The sequence below is a fragment of the Amphiura filiformis genome, chromosome 14, assembly GCF_039555335.1.
Source record: "Amphiura filiformis chromosome 14, Afil_fr2py, whole genome shotgun sequence".
Classification (NCBI taxonomy): domain Eukaryota; kingdom Metazoa; phylum Echinodermata; class Ophiuroidea; order Amphilepidida; family Amphiuridae; genus Amphiura; species Amphiura filiformis.
This window is the reverse complement of record NC_092641.1, coordinates 7254512-7278031: the sequence shown is the minus strand read 5'-3', so window position 1 is coordinate 7278031 and position 23520 is coordinate 7254512. Positions and strand designations below refer to the sequence as shown.

The 23520-nt window shown below is 34.9% G+C and overlaps 1 protein-coding gene across 1 annotated transcript in view; it reads left to right on the top strand.

Annotated features, from left to right (window-relative positions):
* The first annotated feature begins 603 nt into the window (after nt 1-603).
* The window catches only part of LOC140169154 (MAM domain-containing glycosylphosphatidylinositol anchor protein 1-like), a 105700-nt gene continuing 82783 nt past the window's right edge, over nt 604-23520 (top strand). The window contains exons 1-2 of the mRNA XM_072192411.1: nt 604-775; nt 2108-2254. Of these exons, the coding sequence (XP_072048512.1) occupies nt 604-775; nt 2108-2254 (319 nt within the window). The remainder of the gene's footprint in view (nt 776-2107; nt 2255-23520) is intronic.

Here is a 23520-nt window from a genome sequence, read left to right as displayed (position 1 = left end):
GGGACCTTAGTACTAGGAAACCTCGGGTCTAGTGAATCTTAGGGCTAGCAAACCTTGAGACTACCGGATGTATACCGTCTAAATAGCAGGACTACACATTTTGTAACGATTGTTATTATCAAGTATTGATTAGCTTACTAAATAAGAACAGTGAATGCATGGTAGTTAGGCCAGTAAAAACAAACTTCATCAAACTGCTGCAAAAGTGTTCTACTCTCGTTTCATGCTCCGCAACCAGCCGTGACAATGTAACATATAAAAGAGTGTAAAAAGGTTCATGTTACATTTACGGAAGCTTAAAAGTGCACTTTGTTTTATGCATATTTAAAACAAAGTGCATAACTTGTTCATGTGCCATGAACTAGCGGTATTATAATATGCGTACGTGTTTGATATCGCTTAATGCTGCAATCATTAAAGGATAATAAAATCGTAACCGAAACGTTTTGTGCTGAAAATTTATCTGAAACAAGTGGATACACAATAACTAATGAAATATCAACAAATGTTATATGGGATGTTGTAAATACCAGGAATTATGTTTGTGATATTGTTAATGTTTGTTAATGTTTTAATGTTTCACATTATGTCTTATCACCCATAATGCATTGCACTTCGCTCCGTAGCACAGGAAAAGACACCATTATAGCAGGGTCAACGACCTTTCCTCTGAATGACCGTTCAGAGGACTGTATTCAGAGCTTAGCCCCTGAATTCGAAGGGGCCGTTGGTGTCGAGCTTAAACGGTGTATAAGAGAAATCCACACGACTGCAGGTAAATTCAGTTTACCAACTATCATCTACATCCATTGTCTTGTGTGTGTTCATGTTAGTCCATCCAGGAGTACCCTCGCCAGACAGCCCAATGGAGTACCCACGGTATAATACTACACTTTGGTTCACCAAAAGATCGATAGTGACGTCTGTGCGTATTTATTGCAGTATTGAATCGCGCTAATATAATAATCATGCAGAGCGTACACGCTCGCGTACAAGGACGGTTTGTCGGCACGCTTCCGGCGCAACCGCGTAAAAGCATTGACGTCACTACAGAACTTTAGGTGAAACAAAGATGAGAAACTCTGTAACCGGATTGGCTCGTTTGGGCGCTTTGTCGAGATTACTACGCGACGGATTAGTTCATGTTTGTGCTCAGTGTATTTTAATTGTCTTTCTATATGTTTGTTCAAACCAAAAATGGCTGATAACATATTTGAGTTTAAAATAAGTTTATTCTCAACATTTTTGTTTTGAACATTATTATATAATAGTTGTTAGTTACTATGGTAACACGTTCTTTGTTGTGCACGACAACGCTATGATTCTAAAATGGTAAATTCATAGGAGTTGTGTGAAATAGTGTAAAAATATAATGCTACAATGTACAAAATGAATGGTTGGGTATGTAAACGTCTTTACATGTGAGAATAGCTGAGATGAATGAATGCCATGGTCATCTCATAGGCAATAACACATATTGTCACAGATTGATGCCATACAAAATAATGTATACAGAAAGAGTTGTAGATGAAACACTATGTAGTCGAATATGTTTAAGCACAAACACTGCACTGGCTGTACACACCTGCATATTTCGTGCATATTCCTTAACTCTGTGTGCATCTTACACCGTAAAGCTACCGTAAATTACGTCAAATGTGGTACCGTAAATTACGTCAAATTTAGAAACTGATGAACAATGTATTTGATTGAATAGCTGACTGATACCTGCAGAGAAGAAAGGAATATGCTTGAAAGTTGACAATGCCATAAATGCACCAAGTAAATGTTCACATCAAAATGTAGCTGTAGAAAGTTCGGACGTCATCGGTCTACGTATTGGTACAGACGCACCCTTAAAATAAGCACACAGATTTAACCCAGCACCGTAGTGACATTATGCTTTCAGCTGCGATTGGGAGTCATATATATTTAAACAAAAGAATGCCCCGTTTACTAACATGCAAATTAATGTCTTATAACATATAGCAGTAAAATACTTTGAGATGTTTCATTGCTGCTTATGAATACACTGGTATGATTTCAAAAGATTCACGGACTGAATAAATATATTGCTATATATATGTCTGTATATATATCATAATAGGGCAGCAAGGACAGATTGTCAGCGGCTCAACAACCTTTCCCTTAAATGAGGAAGTGGAGAATTGTGCCAACAGGGTACAGCAGGGGAATCCCCGGAAACCTGGTTTGGCTGTCAGTAAATGTCTACGGACGCCTTTGTCTACGCCAGGTAAAAAATACAACCTGCAGAACTTAGAGCTCTTTCATACCGATCATCCACGTGTAGAGTTTAGGTACAAAACCATTTCTATTTGAAATGCATCTTGTGGAAAATATAGAAATGGTCTTGGAGACTGTATATGAGATCAATTGAGTCAGTGAAACATTTTTCCATAAGAATGGATAGGAACAATTAATCGCTGGTACAATTTACATGTGGTTGTATTGTTTCTTTTCATTCTTACAACACAAAGGTAGAACACAATTGATCTTGGATCTATTTGCATACTGTATTCATCATAACATATTGACCTTGTGGCGCTGTGAGTCACATCGTCACGAACCTGATAAATTTTGCGACTAATTTTACATTTTTCTCAAAAAATAACTACACACTGGTAACAAAAGTTATGAATATTATAGGGGCAAGGAATCCAATTACGTCACTGAAATTTCAGTGCTTCAAGACAAGTGGTTCATTATATATGTTAAGAAATTAAGTACATTCTAGCGGTACATCTTTTCTTATCATAAATAACGTACTGCTTGGTCTTGAGTCACTGAAATTCCAGTATAGTAACTGCATTCTTTACCCCTATAATATACATAAATTTTGTTAACAGTGCGTAATTTTTTTTGAGAAAATGCAAAAATAGTCACAAATTTATCAAGGGTGTGATACCACCTTAAGCGATATTGTGGCGCTTTGTGTCATAGTTCAAATGTCATGTTCAAATACATGTGACTGTAGCTGCAGTTTCCTGAACGATACCGTGGTACGGAAATATATTGAGCTCTCGGTGACCCCTATCTTGATCCTTGCATGGACTCATAACCTAACCTCGTCCATCCCACTTTATACCAACTAACACCTAATAATACCATATTTTCTTTGTTGAATCATTATTTTAGAATGCTGCATTATAACCTTGGATGTTTCATCAATGACGTAGCATAATGCATGTTTGAAAAAGTCGCAAGATAGACAAAACTTTATATGTGTTTAATACGCCAAGCTGTTAATTAATATCACTTGGTACTTATTTTTGATACGACCTTATTATAGACAATTTTATTGTTATCCATTATGTCAGTTGCAATTCTTAAATTCGATGACTTTAGCGACTGTAAATCCTGTGAATCTGTAAAGCAAACAACTGAATTTATAATGACCGTATATGACCGGGTTATAGATTTAAGGCCTAAATACCGACAGTATTTGTACCATTTATACTATATTTACAGCATTTGATACTATTTATTGCTTGTCAACATTAAGCGTAAACACAAATCAAAAATGCATTAAAATGAGTACAAATAAGCCTAGTATTGGTTTAGTGGGTCATGGGCTAGCTTTTGATGTTTTGAGAAAATAGCTTAAAATTTGGACTTTTTATGCTGAAGTCTATGGCTAGCACGCAGAGCATGAAGCAGAAAAGTTAGTAATGCTCGTAACTCATCAATAACCATATTATATCATGTATATTATGGCCAAAACAATGCATGCTTCCAGCATGACACCTGTTACCAACTGTCAACATTTAAAAACCGATTGCCGCAGAGAAAGGTCACTTTCTGGAAAGTTGGACTGAACATTTAATTCCGGTCAGTGTTATACATTGCCATGGTTAGACCAACTGCTATTAACATGATTAACTTGTTGTCATATCATGGATATGGAAAGAATCATTTGGGACCTAAAGCTATCAGGAGAATTGTTTTTAAACTTAGAGGACCTGTAGAATAATATACGTTCTATCCAAGTCGTTCTTCCCTCTCTACTTTCTAATCCTGCTCGTGCATGATCCTAACCCATCATTCCACTAACATCTAAGTCATTTACAAAAATTCCCATTCATATTTTAACATATTTTGACTAATAATTTGAATCAACTTCAAACATTGTATATCCTGCGGGCATACCATTCAATCGCAGTTGGATGCATTCATTCTTTATTTATCGCATCTTATTGTATCATGCATGTATTCATTCAGGAACTCGCATCCCTTCGTAACAATCTCGCAATGCTTCGTTTGGTATCAATCAAGATTTAACATACCGTAAAAAAGATCTTTGACTATAAGTAATAAAAATTTAGAAATTATTGGATTTATTAAAAGTATCATTTTAATAGTAAAAGTGATTTTTCCTATAAATTAGCCTTCGGTGCTTATTAAGAAGAATTTCGCTATAATTAATTAATGAGAATTGATGAATATAAGATTTTTCGATTACATATTATTCAGAAAAAATGCCTTTATACATTCAATTAGAATTATTTTAGCTCATGTTGTGTGTCTTTGCTATATAAATGTTGCATTTGCTGATCATTGTTCCTAAAAAATAATTCAACTAAACTTGATAGAAATATCAACAAAAATAGCTCTAATTTATATTCTTGCTGTTTATAGCACCCGTGGCCAACACTGCTTTTCAGGAAAGGTCCAAATCTAAAAGCCTATGCGAGTTAATCCTAGATACATCGCGCAGATGCGCACAATCACCGTGCGCAATAAAGATGGGCGCTACAGATGTGCACATATCGACGTGGTGTATAGTGTTAGAATTCAAAAATGTCGAAATGTTTTATTTATGAAAGTAATTAGTAGAGATCACTTACGAAAGAACTCAGTATGTACCTTATGTAGTATGTAGGAAAGAACAGATCATTTGAACTTGCACAACTTTGTTTGCCCAAACGTAAAATCTGACTATCATTTTATGCAAATTATTTGATTTAGAAGACGTCGTATCTCTTACTATCGCCGTTCTATGTGTTATTGTTTCATTATACATCTGTGTATTATTCATATATTTGTTTGGTTTGTAAACATGGTAAATGCATTGTATATATTTGATTGTTGTGCTTGTTCTTATCAATATGTTGCTGCTGTACATGCTGTAACTGGTATTTGTCTGTGTATTCATGACAACATTTTGTATTCATCTTTTATTCATTATTAATCGTCTGCATGTGTTTCATCATTGATGTTAGTAGTGTTTCAATGTCTTGCAATGTTTTGTATTATGCTGGTTTCATACTTTCCTGCCGCTTGCCGCTTTGACGATTATTTTGCTTCACTGCGCAGTTGCACCAGAAACGCTAGCGGTGACCAGCGGCAAGCCGATATGTCGATCACTCCACCGCTTTGCCCAGGCGGCAGCATCGCTAGGAGTTCAATTCAAGTCAACTCGGAGCGGTGCCGCACTGACGTATAAGAACAAAATACGATTTTGAGGGGTGCAGAGTGGTAACATTGGCTTTCAGAGTCATGCCGTTGCCGCTTAGTAGCGTGCCGCTCCGCTTGCAGAATAATTCAACCGACATTATATAGCGTCACACCGCTCAGCGGCAAGCGGCAGAAAGTATGAAACCAGCATCAGTACATAGTTACATGTATTAACTATTTTTAACATTGACATAAATGTATATTGATTAAAACAATAGTTAATAATCTACAAACAATTACCAATTGTAAATGCTTGGGCAAACTGTAATTAAGATATAATCACCCCGAAGGTCTGTGCCCTTTTATTCTCACTCAATTACACTATACAATTAATGTGACACGATCAAATACCCATAGTTATAGTAGTTTTGGGCACCTCTATGAAATCAAATACACCGGAACCGCTACCGTGACGGATAAGATATCGTGACACTTGAATGCTTATGTTGCTGTATAGCATTATCAGTACAAAATGGCCGGATGAATTCATTCTTAAATATATATAAAACTATACTTTATCCACACTACACAATAATTATCTTTACCAATAAAAATGGACAATAGTTAGAACTGTTTGAACTAAAAACATCAGCAAACAGTAAAAAAGGTTATTTTGAAACTGGTTAGCTTCACAACCTTGCAGTATTGCTAGATACCCATATAACGCTCGGTAAAAATCTTGATATATTGACAATTAGAAATACCATTTAAAAACTGACCGAATCAAAAAAAAAAATGTATGTGAAGAATATAGCAAAACAATAGGAGTTCAAATAATCAAATTGACTAAGGCGGTTCAGAGGGAACCATGACCTAGCTCAAATATTGAAACAAATAAAGCTGACATACAAAGAGATTGGTGTGGGTTCTATAAAGGAAGGGCGTCATTTGTGCCTTGTGTGGATGATTATTCTCGAGAAGTGGGAAATGTCCAAAACGTCAGTACTTTTATTTAACGGCTAAAAGTGGACAAATATGCCTCCTGCCATAACACATGCCTTTTAGATATCCACGAAAAAATCTTATTCTCAAAACTTCAGTTGATTCCGATTTTGCGTTTGCGAGTTATGCATGATTATGTGTATTGCACTGCTCCATATGCCACTGTGTTTACTTATGTCCTAGTAGTAGTACACCAGAACGTAATACAAATTTGACGATATTTTTGCTAAACGAATTAATCTGCAAGCAATCTTTGTACATAAGCAACCAAATATTTCCAGTGGTATAAAAATCTCATTGTTTAAGGAAAGTGGGAGATGAGGCTATGGATCAATCAGGATCATGAAATGCCCCTTTAAGTATTTACACTACATCTGTTAAAACGATATTGTAGTCGGTTGCCTCGGCATATTGTCGTACATTGAATAATACATAACATGATTTCATTCTGTGAGTGATCTGTATTGTAGTTTGTGTATACAGTTGCTTGTTCTTCTCTTCTAAGATTCATTTAACGTTGGGCAATTCTATTTGAAATACCACTCCCCTGTGGAATAGTTAAGAAAGGTCTTGCAGGAAGGGCGTATGTTTTTCAAATGGAATTAGTTAGGGTTAATTATTTTGAAATCCTTACTCCCTCTGTATAATGGCTTTGCCTATATCTTCCACAACTGGAATGAGAATTTCAAATGGAAGTTACCTAATTGTCTCTTCTATTTGAATATCATACTCCCTCTATGTACGATTTTAGCTAAAGCTTCCACATGGAGTCCATTTTAGAGTCTGCGTGTACGCATAGTGACAGATATCGGGTGTCTCGTCATAACATTCTAGAAAATTGTACCAAAATAGTGTAATGATATCTTTTTAATTTTTACGCAAAGAAGAAAAGTAAATTTTAAAAGAGAATATTCTGAAAGTGATAATTGTAAGAAAACCAACTTGTGCTGGGCACAACTTACAAAATAGATTACGAAATAATAACACGTATTCCCTTCCCACATCAGACACAAAATGTTCATTATGCTTTCATAATATACGATACTATTAAACGTTACTTCCCATTAAAAAATAACTTTTACTGTTATATAGCCATAAATATGATTTATAAATTACTAAACCATTTAAAATCATCTGTGTTTCAAATCCGCAATTAAAAAAGAAACACCTTCTAACAATAACAACTAACGCTACAAATCAATAATCATGAACATTTTTAACCTGATATTCTCTTATTAAATCCGTCGTGCTCATGCCCCAACCTGGCGTCGTCGGTCCCTGACAAGAGCGACGGAAAATAAGGTGTACACAAGTGACGGTATTTTCCGCCTGGGATCTGCTTTACGGGCGTATAAAATCACACAGTAGCCTGGGAGCAAGGATTGTGTTTCGCGTTTTCGCTCAATTTTCTTTCAAGAGTTCCGATCATAATTCCCTTTTGATTTTAAGCCATAATATAGGCATAATAAGTAGGGTGCTTCACAAGAACGGAGTCTATACTTCAGGTTTGAAGTTGGAATACATGTTTTCTTCTTCTTACTCTCGTTTTCTTTCTTTTTTCTACTTTTTTTTCTTCTCCTTTCTTTCTTCGTCCTCTTCTTCTTCTGCTTTCTTTTTTTTCTTTTTCTTTTTGTTCTTCTTCTTTTCTTCTGCTCCTTCTTGTTCTCCTTCCCTTCTCCTTCTCCTTCTCCTCCTCCTCCTCCTCCTCTTCCTTCTTCTTCTTCTTCTTCTCCCTCTTTGCATTCTTCTTCTTCCTCCTTCTTCTCCTCCTCCTCCTCTTTCTTCTTCATAAACTTTCTAAATTGAGACAAAGACATCTAAGACGTGTGTGCTGTACTTATGCAGTAAAAATATAATAGTCAACATAGCAAATCAGTAGCTTAATATCCGAAGGGTAATCTGATAAATAAAAGCCCTGGTAAAAAGTAAAAGTAAAAATGTATATCAAAAATCTTGTCAATAAAATTATTAAATCCAATTTGCTGTACCATAGTTACCTGATATAATAGGCGACCGATATCGAAATTGATGTTATGTCATTCTTTACAGTAAAGTAAACGGTTGAAGTATTTCGTACACTGAGCAGGACAACAACAGCCCATATCTGACGGCCATTTTGAAACATGCACCTCATTCAAACCATATATGTTCTCTATATTACTTATTACATTCATGCAATATTCAAATCTCAAAGTTGTGAATATATTTCCCTGTAGGGCTCCCATTCCTTGCATGCGCGTCGTAAGTATACAGTTACAGAGCTCATTTAAGTTGAATGTGTTAGGCGTGTAAGACATAGTTGTATTTCTGCTCCAGATATCCACGGTGTCCAAGAAGCTATTGATACTATCAGCCAATGTTTTGAGTTAGCAGCACAACCTTGTCCCTATAGACCTGGTACAGGGTGTCCCTGAAAGAACTGTACATCGTCGCAAACTGAATTTGTTGGGTATTTAAACGTATAAACATAACTAAATAACTGATGTGGTTGAGGTTTTTTTGTGGTTTTGGAATTTTTACAACTGACCGCTCCGTTTCTGAAATAAAAGAATTTTACGAAACTACCCCCATTTTCAGCCCTTTCCACGGAGTCAAATATCTGTCAATGACAAGACGCCTCATGCGCTGATGATGCACAGTGATTAGCACTCCGAATACAGACCATCGATTGATATTTGAATCCGTGGAAATTAATGTTTGAAAATGAGGGAGTTTCGTAAAATTCTAATATTTCACGAACGGTGTGGTCAATTGTCAAAATTCAAAAAGTATGTAATAGCTGATTTATACCTCAACCATACCAGTTATTTAATTGTGTTTAGTTGAGGCTTTAAAATATCCAAACAACTAAGTTTCCGGCGATACAGTTCTTTCAGGGACATGTTTAACAGCGTTTGTAACGACGCTGTTCATGATTCGTAAGATGAGGCTTTTCATCCATGTGGTGTTTGTAGATTATTATTGTAAATGGGAGGGCAAACTGGTCTAAGTAACAAACCACACCATATCTGGCGGCCATTTTGAAACATTCACCCATTCAAACCATACATGTCCTCTTTATTACTTATTACATTCATGCAATATTCAAATCTCAAAGTTGTGAATATATTTCCCCGTAGATCTCCCATTCCTTGCATGTGGGTTACGAGTATACAATTACAGAGCTCATTTGCGTTGAGTGTGTTAGGCGTGTAAAACATAGGTGTATTGTCGCTCCAGGCATCCACGGTGTCCAATACGCTATTGATACGAGCAGGTACTATATAAAGTTAGCGCCACAACCTTGCACCTAAAACTGTACGGTATTGCCTGGTGCGGAATTGCAATTGAGCCTGTTTTTGTTTTATGTAAAACATGCTTTTCTGAATATTTTCAAAAGCGCGGTTGCTGATTCAAAAGTTGACTCCTCCACCTAATACTAGTAAAGTTATCAGCCACATTGTGTTTTGCAGTTGTTTATAGTACAGTATTATCCTTTCGCTCTTTTACATTTGTATTATTTTTGTGGCTTGACAAAGAAATATTTTGTATGGAACTGTATTAGAGACAAATTCATATAATTTTATGACTTGAAAGTTTATTTAATTCACGATGTAATCGAGTTTTGAACTAATGACGTCAACAACAAACACTCTAAAAGTTAATTTATGTTAGGAGTGAAAACAATTTAGAACAATTTATTCTTTTATTACATTTGATGGGCATGTGAGCAAAATAAATTTCGTATGTAATATGATTTTATTAATGTAACTATTCATTCCAATAGTTCATATCAAGAACAGCGTAATAAGACATCCTCCAAAAGCCTTCGTACCAGAGTAGAATTATGGCATAGCTGTTAGCAAGTAATCGTATGGAAATCACGTTAACATGGAAAATACTTCACGTTAATAAACAATAGACGAAGTTATTAATAGACTCGCAAAAAGAAAATTAAAGGTTTACAAAGTTTGTTAAATTATATTTAATTTTTGGAATATAACAAGAATTATTTCAAAAATAAGCCCAGAGTTAAAATGGTATTCGTATGTGCAATGGCAAGGTTCTTCAGTGGGTATTGTATTGAGCGACGTAAAAACCCACCTACTTATATATTCTATAAGATTCAGGTAGACTTTTAATAACTGCACATGAGCGCACAACAATGTATACATATCATGTTACAATCCGAATAACATCGCATAAATACACACCAGGGTGTCTCGAAAATTTCGTACATTCGTTCATACCTTTATCATGCAGATCGTTAATCAAATCTGCCATAAGAAAAACCATCGTAAACCATTCACTTCATCCTATTCAATAATTTGATTTAAGTTGACAGACATCCTAGCAATATATTTACCTGCTTAAGAGGCTTATTTAGTTTATACAAGCCTTTAAACCTGTTTTGATCTTATGAAATAAGTAGTATTATCTTTATGGTATAATGAGATAACTGGGTTTAAGCACACAGCTAACTATTAATCCGGTTTAGTACACATATGCAGTCCACTAACCTGATTAAGACTTTATAGCGCCAATTATTTTAACAAAGTATAACACAGATTTAGAGCCGCGTATCAGAACGCAAGTGTTAATGACTTCTAAGTAAGATTAAAGTATGCCAACTTGAAGAAACAATTGTATTCTTTAATCGGTTAAAGGCTGTGCTGTCAAACTCATTTATATCGCTCTGTGGTTCTGCATAAAGATGTCGTTGAGTGTGATATCAGAGTTTTGTGAATATTTCAAGATTTGCATAAAAACAGGAAATCGTTATCCTTTTGTAGAAATTCTATAAATACTCGTACCTATAACTATTACAATTTTTACATGATGCAGTCATGTCTACAGTAGAATTCACCACGACCTTTGCAGGACTTAAACCCCATTAAAAGCTATTAAACCAAGATAACACTCATTGAAAACAGCTCAACTATGTTACATCAGATCTTCTCTGGTTAAATCCACACACACATGTGTCTGTTTTACCTGTGCAATGAGCTGGTATTATAGTTTCAGTTGGGTGAACGATTATAAACCAAACGCAAGGTAACAATTACCGTGTGGCCTTTGTTCACGAAATGAGACAATACTGTGCATATTGTTAACCACATTCTTGAAAATGAGAAACATAATGGCTGTGGGCCGTAACACGGTTTGGAAATAATTTCTTCATATTTTTTGGTGTTATCTGTCGTTTGCATATCCTTCCTAAAACACCAAAGTGCGAATATTTCCAAACACCTAAATTAGCTAAAAATTTAGGACATGTTACAAAACTATATTTTTTAGAATTTCAGAAGAGTACTTTAAATATTGGCCGGTTATTTTTCACATAGTGACGTTAACTAGGCAATGTACTATTACCTATAACATACACTAAAACACCAAAGTGCGAATATTTCCAAACATCTAAATTAGCTAAAAATTTAGGACATGTTACAAAACTATATTTTCTAGAATTATAGAAGAGTACTTTTAATATTGGCCGGTTATTTTTCACACAGCGACGTTAACTAGGCAATTACCCATACTTCTAACATACACTATTTGTAGAGGTTACGCGTAAATGGTATGAGCACTGTGTATTGTGTATAGGAAAACGGACAGTAACTGCAGTATGATTACTACGTTGTTTTGAAAAAGACGGGATAGTTTATAACACATCTGATTTTCCAAAAGAAACGCTCAATGCATTCCAATCAGAGTATCATTTTCATTTATGTGACTCTCTTTTACCTATTTATACCAAAATAAGTACCAATAATGACGGAGATGTCATGTATTATGTCACTATGACACCATAAACACCAGCGGTTGATGGCCAAACTTGTTGTCAAATATCCTACAAACATCAGAAAATCACAGGCTATCGTAGGAAATGACAATTTATAAATTCTTTTCATTTTTCTGTTCTTTTAATCGAAAATAAATTTGTTGGTAGCAAATTGATTAAAAATGGAAAAGCTATAAGTAATAGTGACAATCAAATTCGTAAATAAACACTTTTATTAAACCTTTCCCAATAATCACCGTCTTATCATCAATATTCTATATTACGAATACGATATACCTGCTAAATCTAACTGACTGAAGTGCGTTGTTATAGTGCAACGCTCATAAAGTATATGATACCATTTAAAGTATGATGCTCTTTAAAGCGAAAAAATCGCATATCCTGTACGTCAAACACATTTACAATTCATATATTTTAGCTGAACGTATCACAGAACATTCACATGCCTTGTCACACATAGCATACTACAGAAGCTAAAACATCAATGTATGTGAGAAAGAAGATAAGAGTGAAATGTTTTTTGATATGTTTTGAAAATCGGGTTCATGTTATGTGATGGCATAATAATGAACGATCAATATACAAGGTGTATGTATATTATGATAATTTGACAGAAAGAAATTATAATTTTACTATGCAAACATGTCTATGATGCAAACCTCGTCTTTAAAAGTACAAATCTCATCTTTTTGGGTACCAATCTCATCTTGTAGACAACTTATCTTTTCTTGTCGAATACAAATGCCTTCTTGTTGAATACAAATCTCATCTTTTTGAATATCAAGTTTCTGACTGTATTACACATTTTCATTTTACAACAGTGAGATAAAGTGATAGCAGCACGCTGGTGTGCCACAAAACATGCACAAGAGCATTTACCATGTTTACTGCATGTGCCAATGCGATATAAATATTGTCCGTGAGCTTGAACTCAAACCTTTAAATAATAATGTTTGGTTGATGAGTCTCCATGTATAAAGGTTAGAAAACATCAAGTGATAAAAATCGGACAACCCAGCTTTTAGTGATAAATATTTTATGATCTGAGAAATAGGTTAAATTCTTCGAATGCTAATATTTTTAAAGAAACTTATGTTTAAGCCCACCAGTAATATTTCTATCCGTGGAAAGTTAATATTACTAAAATAAATACTGGCTAATTAATTAAGTAGAAACATTACAAGAGAATAAATCCATTAAAAATAAAAGCGTTTCACAAAACCCACACCAAGCGAACTACTTTCAACTAAGTAGTATCAGTCTTCTTTGATGGACGCGTGACATTTTTAACATCATGAAACCATGAACTATCATGTGCTCCAATTGGCTACAACATGATTTGATGAATATCTCATTTAGTGATACATAAGGGCTTTTATCATTTTCGTGTCCGTTGGGAAATATAATTATGCTCAGTCATGTAGGACAAAACGAGGTGGGAAAGATTCAAAATGGAGCTAATACAAAAGGATTTTAGTGAAATATAATAATATTCATGGTTGCGTCAAGAACTGGTGACCATATCTTGAATTTTTATCATCGTTTTGGATACCGATGTAAGAAAGAAAGAAAGATCAAAAGAAAGAAAGAAAGATCAAGAGAAAGAAAGAAAGATCAAAAGAAAGAAAGAAAGATCAAAAGAAAGAAAGAAAGATCAAAAGAAAGAAAGATAAAAAGAAAGAAAAAAGAAAGAAAGACAGAAAGAAAGAAAGAAAGAAAGAAAGAAAGAAAGAAAGAAAAAAAGAAAGAAAGAAAGAAAGAAAGAAAGAAAGAAAGAAAGAAAGAAAGAAAGAAAGAAAGAAAGAAAGAAAGAAAGAAAGAAAGAAAGAAGAAATCCTTATTTCAAAATTTTACTGTAATCTTTGCGACCCGAATCAAGACAGATGACTTCTGATAATCATAAGCTCACTTTAAAACACATGTAAAGCACAACAAATCTCGCTCGCCATTACCTTCTTTTCAACCATGCAAAAGGTGTTAGAATATTCTGATTATTCCCGCTACGGGTTATAGCACAAGTAGGACATGCTAGAAATGTGATCTAGTAGCGCGGATGTAGCCTGATAGGGTATAAAGTGTTTAGCCAACCTAAGTTCTTTTAGCACAGGAAATGCTAGTAAGTCTCCGTAAATGGGGAAGGATGCTTTGCGCTCACCATCGGCAGTTAACTGAGGGAATTTTCTTATCTATTGAACAGATGATTTATAATGCGGTTTGCAAGTGTCCATAGGTTTCGATAGGAAATACCTGTTGCACAATTCAGAGAAGCCTATTTTATATATAAAAAATACATATCTTAGGAAACAGGACTTTCGTATTGCCTGAAGTAAATTTTCCATATGTACTTAAATAATTACATGAAATTATTATATATTTGAGTCAAAATGTGACCAAATGCTTCAATGCCTTAATAATACAGCAATACATACCTACTTCACGGTTGTTTGATGTGATCATTTATTAATTTTTCTAACAAAACATTATTAAAATAATGTTCAATTATAGACCTGAATAATTCCGAAAGCTATCACAATAATAAACAGTATATGTAGCAAATTTAAACATATGTGACCGTACAGCACGAATGAGCCGTAAATGTCCTCAATTGTATTCCGAGTTACAGTGTAAAATGGGCATGAAGGTCGTATTCATTGGTACCTCAATTTGGTGCTACGTGTACCTCATTTAATGAGATACACGTAGCCCCAAATTGAAATACCTATGAATATGACCTTCATGCCCATTTTACACTGTAACTCGGAATACAATTGAAGACATTTACGGCTCATTCGTGCTGTACGGTCACATATATTATCATTTCTGTATCAAATAATTCATCTTTCTCTGCTTTTTTGTGGTAATTTTATTTCTATAAACTGTATTTGTGTGCAAATTGAGGGCGCTATAATTTACATTAATTTAAATTTAAATTGGCCAAATAATATGAGTTATACCTTGTACACTTGTCATTTGTTAGTCTGTTTGCTGATGTTCTAATACCAGTATGTAAGTGTGTACCCCTTTTAAAGATGCAAACAAGATTTCAGATAAACAGCGCCATCATTGTTCAACTTTTCTTTAAAATGACTCAGTTTTACATGCCATCAAACAACCGTGACTTAAGAAGCCCTTTTAGTTCTAACAGTTCTTGGAGTGTTTAGCTCAGGAAATGCTATAAGTCTCCGTAAAATGGGGAAGGATGTATTTGCGCTCACCATCGGCAGTTAACTGAAGGAATTTTCTTTTCATTTGAGCAGATAATTTATAACATGTATAATGCGGTTTGCACGCGTCCATAGGTTTCGATGCGGAATACATGTTACACAATTCAGAATAGCCTATTGAATGTAACGAGATGATACTTACCTTAGGAAACACAACTTGCGTGATGCCTGAAATTAATTTCCCATATGTTCTTAAGTAATAACATGAAATTATTATGTATTTGAGTCAAACTTTGATCGACTGCTTCAATGTATTAGTAATACAGCAATATATACCTGCGTATTTTTATTTCTAACAGTTCACCGGTATTAATCAGATGAAAGTAATACTATCTTTCTCGTTTGATGAGATAATTGGTTTAAGTACACAGCCAACCGGTTTAGTACACACATGTAATCCACTAACCTAATTAAGACTATATAGCTCCAATTATTTTAACCAAGTATAACACAGATTTAGAGCCGCGTGTCAGAAAGCAAGTGTTAATGAATTCTACGTTAGCACGACGGAGGTGTGATTCTGTCTTCGCGCTTGAAGTAGGCCAACTTGGGGAAAACAATTGTATTCTTTCATCGGCTAAAGGTTGTGCTGTCAAACTCATTCATATCGCTCAGTGTGATTCTGTATAAAGGTGTCGTTGAGTGTGAAATCAGATCTTTGTGAATATTTCAAGATTTATTTCAAAATTTGCATAAGAGGAAGACGTATTTCTATAGATACTCGTACCTACAATTATTACAATTTTGCCTGAAACTTCTTACCAAGCTATATTACTACGTTGTTTTGCACAAGGTGGGATAGTTTGCAACCCATCTGATTATTCAAAAGAAACACTCTCTATGTATACCAATTTGAACATTATGTGACTCTTCCTCAAATTTATACCAAAATAAGTACCAACAATGACAAATATGCAAAGTATTACGTCACTATGACATCATAAACATCAGCGGCGGACTTCGAATTGGTTGTTTTTATAACATGGCCAAACTTGCTGCCACGTATCAGAAAATCACGGAGAATGTTGTTTCACAAGCTATGGGATATGACAATTTGTAAATTCTTTCGATTTTTCTGTTATTATGGTCGAAAAGCAACTTCTTGGTACCATATTTATAAACAATGGAAAGCAAGGGGCCAATTTTGGGCAGGATCGTAAATGGAGCAATAGCCCAAAATCTGCTCGGGAGTAAATTTTTCACAATTCGGGTTTGTTGCGAATTTGTGATGTTATTAATGTTTAAAATATTGTCTGATAGTTTCAGATCGGAATATAATCGTAGTTTCAGATAGGAATATAATTTGCATTTGGTATTTTTTGAGACATTTTTTAAGGTAATTTCTACTCTCAACATTGTCAATATAATACATAACTTACGAACTGAATATCTTTGCTTAGGAATATCTGATTTCATTGGGGAAAACGGCGTTGTGGAGCAAAATATCTCTATATTTAAGATATGTAAAAACCTCAAAATTGATGACCTGCCCAAAAGTGTCTCCTTTTGACATGACACGTCACATTTGTCATTCACAGTTGTTTGATGTGACCATTTATTAATTTTTCTAACAAAACATTATTATAATGTTCACTTCTAGACCTGAATAATACCAAAAGCTGTCACACTAATAAACTGTATATACACCTAATATTTTGTAGCAACTTTTAACACAGATTTTCGTTTCTATATCAAATTATTCATATTTTTCTGCTACTTTGTGGTAATTTTAATTCTATGAACTGTACATTTTTGTGCAAATTGAGGGCGCTATTTACATATATTTTACATTTGAATTAGCCAGATAATATGAATTATACCTTACATTTCATGATAAAAAGTTTTTTGTTTGCTGATGTTCTAATATCATTTTACAAGTGTCTACCATGTAAATATACAAACAAGATTTTAGATAGATAGCGCCATCATTGTTACCTTTTCTTTAAGGGGGTACTGCACCCCTGTGGTAAATTTGTGACTATTTTTGAATTTTTCTCAAAAAATAATATCACACTAGTGACAAAAGTTATGCAGATTATTGGGGCAAGGATCCCAATTATTACACTGAAATTTCAGTGACTCAAGACAAGCTTTTTTGGATTAAAAATGTATTATCTTGTTTTGCCAAATGAGACATCTGTGGAAGATATTTCCAAAATCTTCCACATTAGGGGTGTCGATTTTAAATGGAACATTCCATTACGCTGGTGTGCCACTTAAGAGTATTTATCATGTTTACTGTCATGGCCCACTGCGATACAAATATTTGTTTCCAATATCAAAACCGCGAGTTTGAACTAAAACCTACCTTAATTGATGTGTCTCCATTGTTAAAGGTAAAAAACATCTAGTAATAAAAATGTACCACCCATATTTAATGCAAAATACCGTTACTGTTAGGTGCCAATGCGATACAAACATTTGCTTCTAATTTATAAAATATCAAAACCGTAAGCTTTAACTCAAACCTTTGAATACTAATAATGTTCGGGTGGGGCTCCATGGTTAACGGTAGAAAACATTAAGTGGTAAAATTTGACCACACCCCTTTTAGTGTAAAATGCTCTTAAAATCTTAGAAATATGTTTTAAAAATTCTAGAAAAGTTGATTTAATTCTGATTATGTTAATATGGTTGAAGGACATTACGATCAATCCCATCATTAATAACTTCTACCCATTCAATGTAAGAAGAAGGCGCAGTCGGAGGGTTAATATATTGGTATTATAAATATTGGCTAATTAATTAAGTAGAAATATTGAAGAACAAAATGTAAAAGCATTTAATAGAAATCACACCAAGCGAACTACTTTCAACGAAACAGCATATCTCAATACGCTGATTGACGCGTGACTCTATTAACAACATGTAACCACGAACTCTCATGTGCTGCCAATTTAATAGCCAATTTTTGGCTACAACATCATTGATGAATAGCACATAGCGATACATAAGGGCTTTTATCATTCTGGGTCCGTAGGGAAATTAATAATACTTAGTCATGTAGAAGAGAAATAGGTGAGGAAGATTAAAAATGGTGCTAATGCCAGAGGATTACAGTAAAATACCATTATAGTCATGATTGCGATAATGAGGTTGAAGAACTGGTGGCCATATCTTGAAATTTTAACCATCTTTTGGGGTACTGATGTGGCACGTTTTGCTAATTGGTTGTTATGTGTGATATAAAAACTCACAAAAACTAACTCAGTCGTTACAAATATTGGTTTAATAGCTTCAGAACTATAAATTGCATTCATAATATTTATAATAGAAAGAAAGTTGGTTCATGTACGCGCATTTTGATACCACATTCGTCCAACTTTGTTCAATATATTGTAAAAAATGAAAAACCAAGAATTTAAAAGTTGCACTTACAGAGATCAATGGTTATTAAAAGCAAGCATCGTGTCATGTAAAATCCGCCATTATCTTTGCACTGAGTTCGAATCAATACATTAATTTACTGCAACCTTTGAATTCGGATGATTTTTTTAAAACCAAGAAGGCAATAGAAACAGTCTGATCCCAAAGTGAAAGATAGTATGAACTGGTAATTAACAAAGCATATAATTGCTTTTTTTTATTTTGGAGGGTAAAGGTGAAACATTTGACATACAAAATGTATCGGTGCTTCAAATGATTAGATCATTTATGATTACCATTTTGTATGCACCAAAAGCCAAAATATAACATTTATCTACACATCTTGTATATGCCTTCTAAACAAAAATTACATTTGTGCCACATTATATGCTCAAAATTAAACACCACCTTTATGTAGATCTATTATAAAAACACATATTTATATGTCAAGTGCGCCATATAGACAAGTGCACTAGTTGTTTTAGCAACTACTGTATGTATAAATGTAACGCACTCAGCATTGAATAATTAATTTGTAGATGGAGATGAAGTCTACTACATAACAAACTGTGGTAACGTTTGACCTTCACCGTGAATCAGGAAGTGGAAAAAGTACATTGACATCCTCACGCTAACTATTGTGCGTTATACATGTTGATGGATAATGAGAATCTAAAAGCAATATAGCCTACATACTAACTAAATGAATGGGAAACTGTGTTCTGTCGTGAGATATGTTACCATTCCCAGAATCCTTTGCAACACGACGCATCACCTCATTAGATCATATGTGACTCCTCGCCACAACTGAGCCCGGATGTCGCCAATCATCATATTTGAGATATTCAACCAAAATATTCTGCTTGAAATTAGCTTTAAAATGATGTATATCATGTCTATAGTACTTGACATTTAAGTAGTGAAAAATCAATAAAACAGTCAATAAATCCTTTCTTTCCTATTGTTTATTGTTAAGTTCGATGGAGCATATCTCAATAGTGGCACTGGCGACATCCGGGCTCAGTTGTGGCGAGGAGTCACATATTAGCTTTCTGGAAACTGGAACGCCTTTGGAGAAGCCCGTCCCTGCCAATCGAAACAAAAATCAAGCTGTTTCAGACAACGTGTGTTACTGTCTTTCTGTACGGGTGCGAGTCATGGGTAATTACCAAGGACATGGAAAACAAGATCAATGCATTTGCAACATCTTGCTACAGAGTCATGTTAAACATCAAGCGTGTGGATCGGATTCCAAATGAAACCATCTACAACCTGACCAACACCACTCCACTGGTTGCCAGAGTCAAGATTCATCAACTCAAATTTCTCTGCCATGTACTGCGTCTTGAAGATGGCGAGCCTGTGAAAGAATATGCGTTTTATATTCCACCACATGGGAAGAGGAAACCGGGACGGCCGCGCACACTGTACTTGCAGTATGTCCAGCACCTCCTGGGAGATACTGAAGGGATGCTGCAGCCAAACAAAATTGTTTCGCGTGCCCAAGATCGCATTAGTTGGAGAAAGCTTGTAGTCCGCAGCCGACTGATGATGATGATGATGATGATGATGAGATCATACGACACTCCTATTCTGTCTTTTGCACTGATTTGCTATCTAGTGAAACTGGTAATAATGAACAAAGCACATCCAGATCTTGTAGAATATGTTTATTTCTTGATTATCGACCCTCGTTTAGCCAGTCTATTCTCAACATGAAAACAAAGGAGGCCTGCACAAAGTAATAGAAGTGCCATTTGAGGTGATGCATCATGTTGCAAAGGATGCTAGGAAGGGTAAGATATGCACTAGTTTGTAATGCATTCTGGGATTACATTGAATCTTGCTTTGTCGTAGTGTGTTACATTATAATATACATTCATTGTGTTGGGTGCAATAATATTTTATCAAGAAATGATAAAGAATAAATTCACCCTTTGTGTAGACATATGAAGTGAATTTAAATTTTTAGCAATTGAAAACCTAATATTTATTATCTAATATCATTTCAACAACTCTTCCTATACCTTTGTACAGGAGCCAACCGTTGTTAATCCGTGATGAACCAACACTTTTACTGTAGCGTATACGCGAACGCGAGCGAGACTACGCGTTACGCGAGAGCGCGTAAAATTCGTCATGCCTGGAACCTTTGTGCGTGTGCCAGCTTACAAGTTGAATTCAGTATTTATCAGGAAGCGGATAACATTGCCGTTTTATTCTGTTATGTAGTTTTATTGCTGATATCAAAAGAGAAATCATCGAAGTTTTTGTAAGGCTGAGTGGCATTGATTAACTGATATTCCTCGTAAAATAATCGTGAATTATACGATTTTTAGCTTCTTTTCGTTGTTGAAAGGATTCAATCATGTTTCACCGTTTTTCATCACCATTTAACAACTCGCGTCCGGCGCGTCTGCGTGGTTTACTTCGCTCGGGCAGCTAAAGCTGCCCTCGCGAAGTAAACCACTCAGACGACGCGGACGGATCGTTGTTAATCGGTGATGAACAACGGTGAAACATGATTGAATCCCTAATTTAAACATATAATATTCTGTGATGAGTATATTTTTCTAAATTGATTAGTGCCGAAATACATTCCCACAATTCAATACGAGAGCTAAACCATTAATGTGATCGTTAGATTGATAAAAAAATGCTTGTTTTTTGGACGATGCTTCAAGTTTCAAATAGAGCATGAGAATAAAAACATCTGCGCCAGATATGGTTCCTTAATCACGACATTACTTTTTCAGCACCTAGTACGATTCGCGCCAACTTTTGTCACGATCTGTCTGAGCTGTCCAACTCAATAGTCTAGTTTAGGTAAAACAATGGGTTAAATACCCATCTGAAGTAAACGGGGTAAAACTACTGTCACAGTCATTCATTTAAAGTTTGGCAGCGCACGTTGAAGTAAGGATCCGATTATACGATCAAATCCCGGGCGCAAATTGGGTCATATAATAATAAACCCAAATGTTCGATGTTTTCGATAATTATTATATTCTGGCAATTTGTAAAGGAAATAACGTGAAATAGAGGTTATTATGGGTTTTGCTTCACATGGGTTCCTCTGTTTAAAATACTACTGTAACCGATGTGGTTTTTATGGGGTTATGCCAACGATTCAACCGTGGGGGCTTTTGCTCGGTGCACTAAAATGATACTGGAACGCAGGAAAAATACACAAGATGACGTGTTGATGAAGTTGTAGATCTCTTTATTTATTGCAATTGTAGATGGAGTAACAATGTAGATTGATGTAAAATAACTTGATTGAAAACTTATGCACAGTGGTTACAGCTAGATGTTAATCAGTTCGAAGCTTGGATGGAAGTGAAGTGAAAATGATCTAGGGGCACATTCTGCAGAAAAAAACCCTGAAAACCAACTTAAGAACCATCTCTGCAACAGCATAAATAATAACCCTAACTAAGCATTTACTTTATGATAGATCTTAACAATACATAACCTGTTAAAGAGATGATTAATAAGATAAGTGATCTTTTCAAATTAAAGATAAACCATGATCTATTAAAATAATTTCAACGACAATATGATGGAAAATAATAAGTTTACTTGATAATGATCATAATCAATTACAGATGAAAATATAATTTGATGTGAAACCAAAAACCTACATGCAGAACACATTTATGATTCTACATACATTAATTAAGTCATGTGAAAATGACACAATCAAAATAAATAAAATAATAAATTTGCATTTGATGGAAGCAAGTTATATTAAAACAAGTTACATGATTCAGCCCAGGTGGGTGGTTCTTGAGGCTATTACACTACCTTCAATGATATAATGATATATGATCAAGAATGCCTCTTTTCATCTACGACACGAGTCTCGCAATAAGAAAGAAAAAACAAATCGCGTTACAGATAAACGTACTTATAGCGTGAGTGTATAGCCTATAGCAAGCTAAGTGATAAAAGTACTTCTCAACACCATGAAGTGTCTACCCCATGAGCAATAATGTCTGACTCTCATCCCACCTACCATATAAATACAACTGAATATCAAGAATATTTAAGAATAATACATAGCAACAAGTCCCGCTAGACTTTGCAAGGAATTGATTCGATTTGGATGCCTTCCGTTCTGTTGTATCCCTGTTTTATTGGCCCCATAGAATATGATTTTAGAAAATTGTCAAGTCTCCGTCGGAAGTGAATACTAATATCTTGGCACGCGTAGCATAACACACACCGACATCGCCTGGCTAATATTTACTTGGTACAGCAGAGATACTAAAATAAATGCCCGGGATCGATACACGTAAATGTGCTATGCACGATTTTGATATCAGACGAAAATCTTTGGATACCGGGGTAGAAAATGATGAATATCTCCCGTAAATTATTTTGTCTAAAGAAACCAGATCTGGTTCCTTACACTTGAATATACGTGTTGAACAGATATGATAGTCGTTAGCTAGCGTCTTGAGAAAGAAGCGTGCGTCTTGAACTCAAAATCTGACCAAAATTCTGATTTTATATTGCGTTGGTCCTGTATGGACTACAACGCGCAGGCTATAGCTGCACTCACTACTCCCGTGGAGGCAGTATAAAAGTCGATGACCATTGACCTCAATGTCGTATACAAGCTTACTCACACAGAGATAAAATCAATTACCCGGCTATTGTCAGTAGCCTTAGTCAGGTCCCTCGGCTAATTATGTGTCTCAAAGGTCGGAACAAAATGGCCATGCG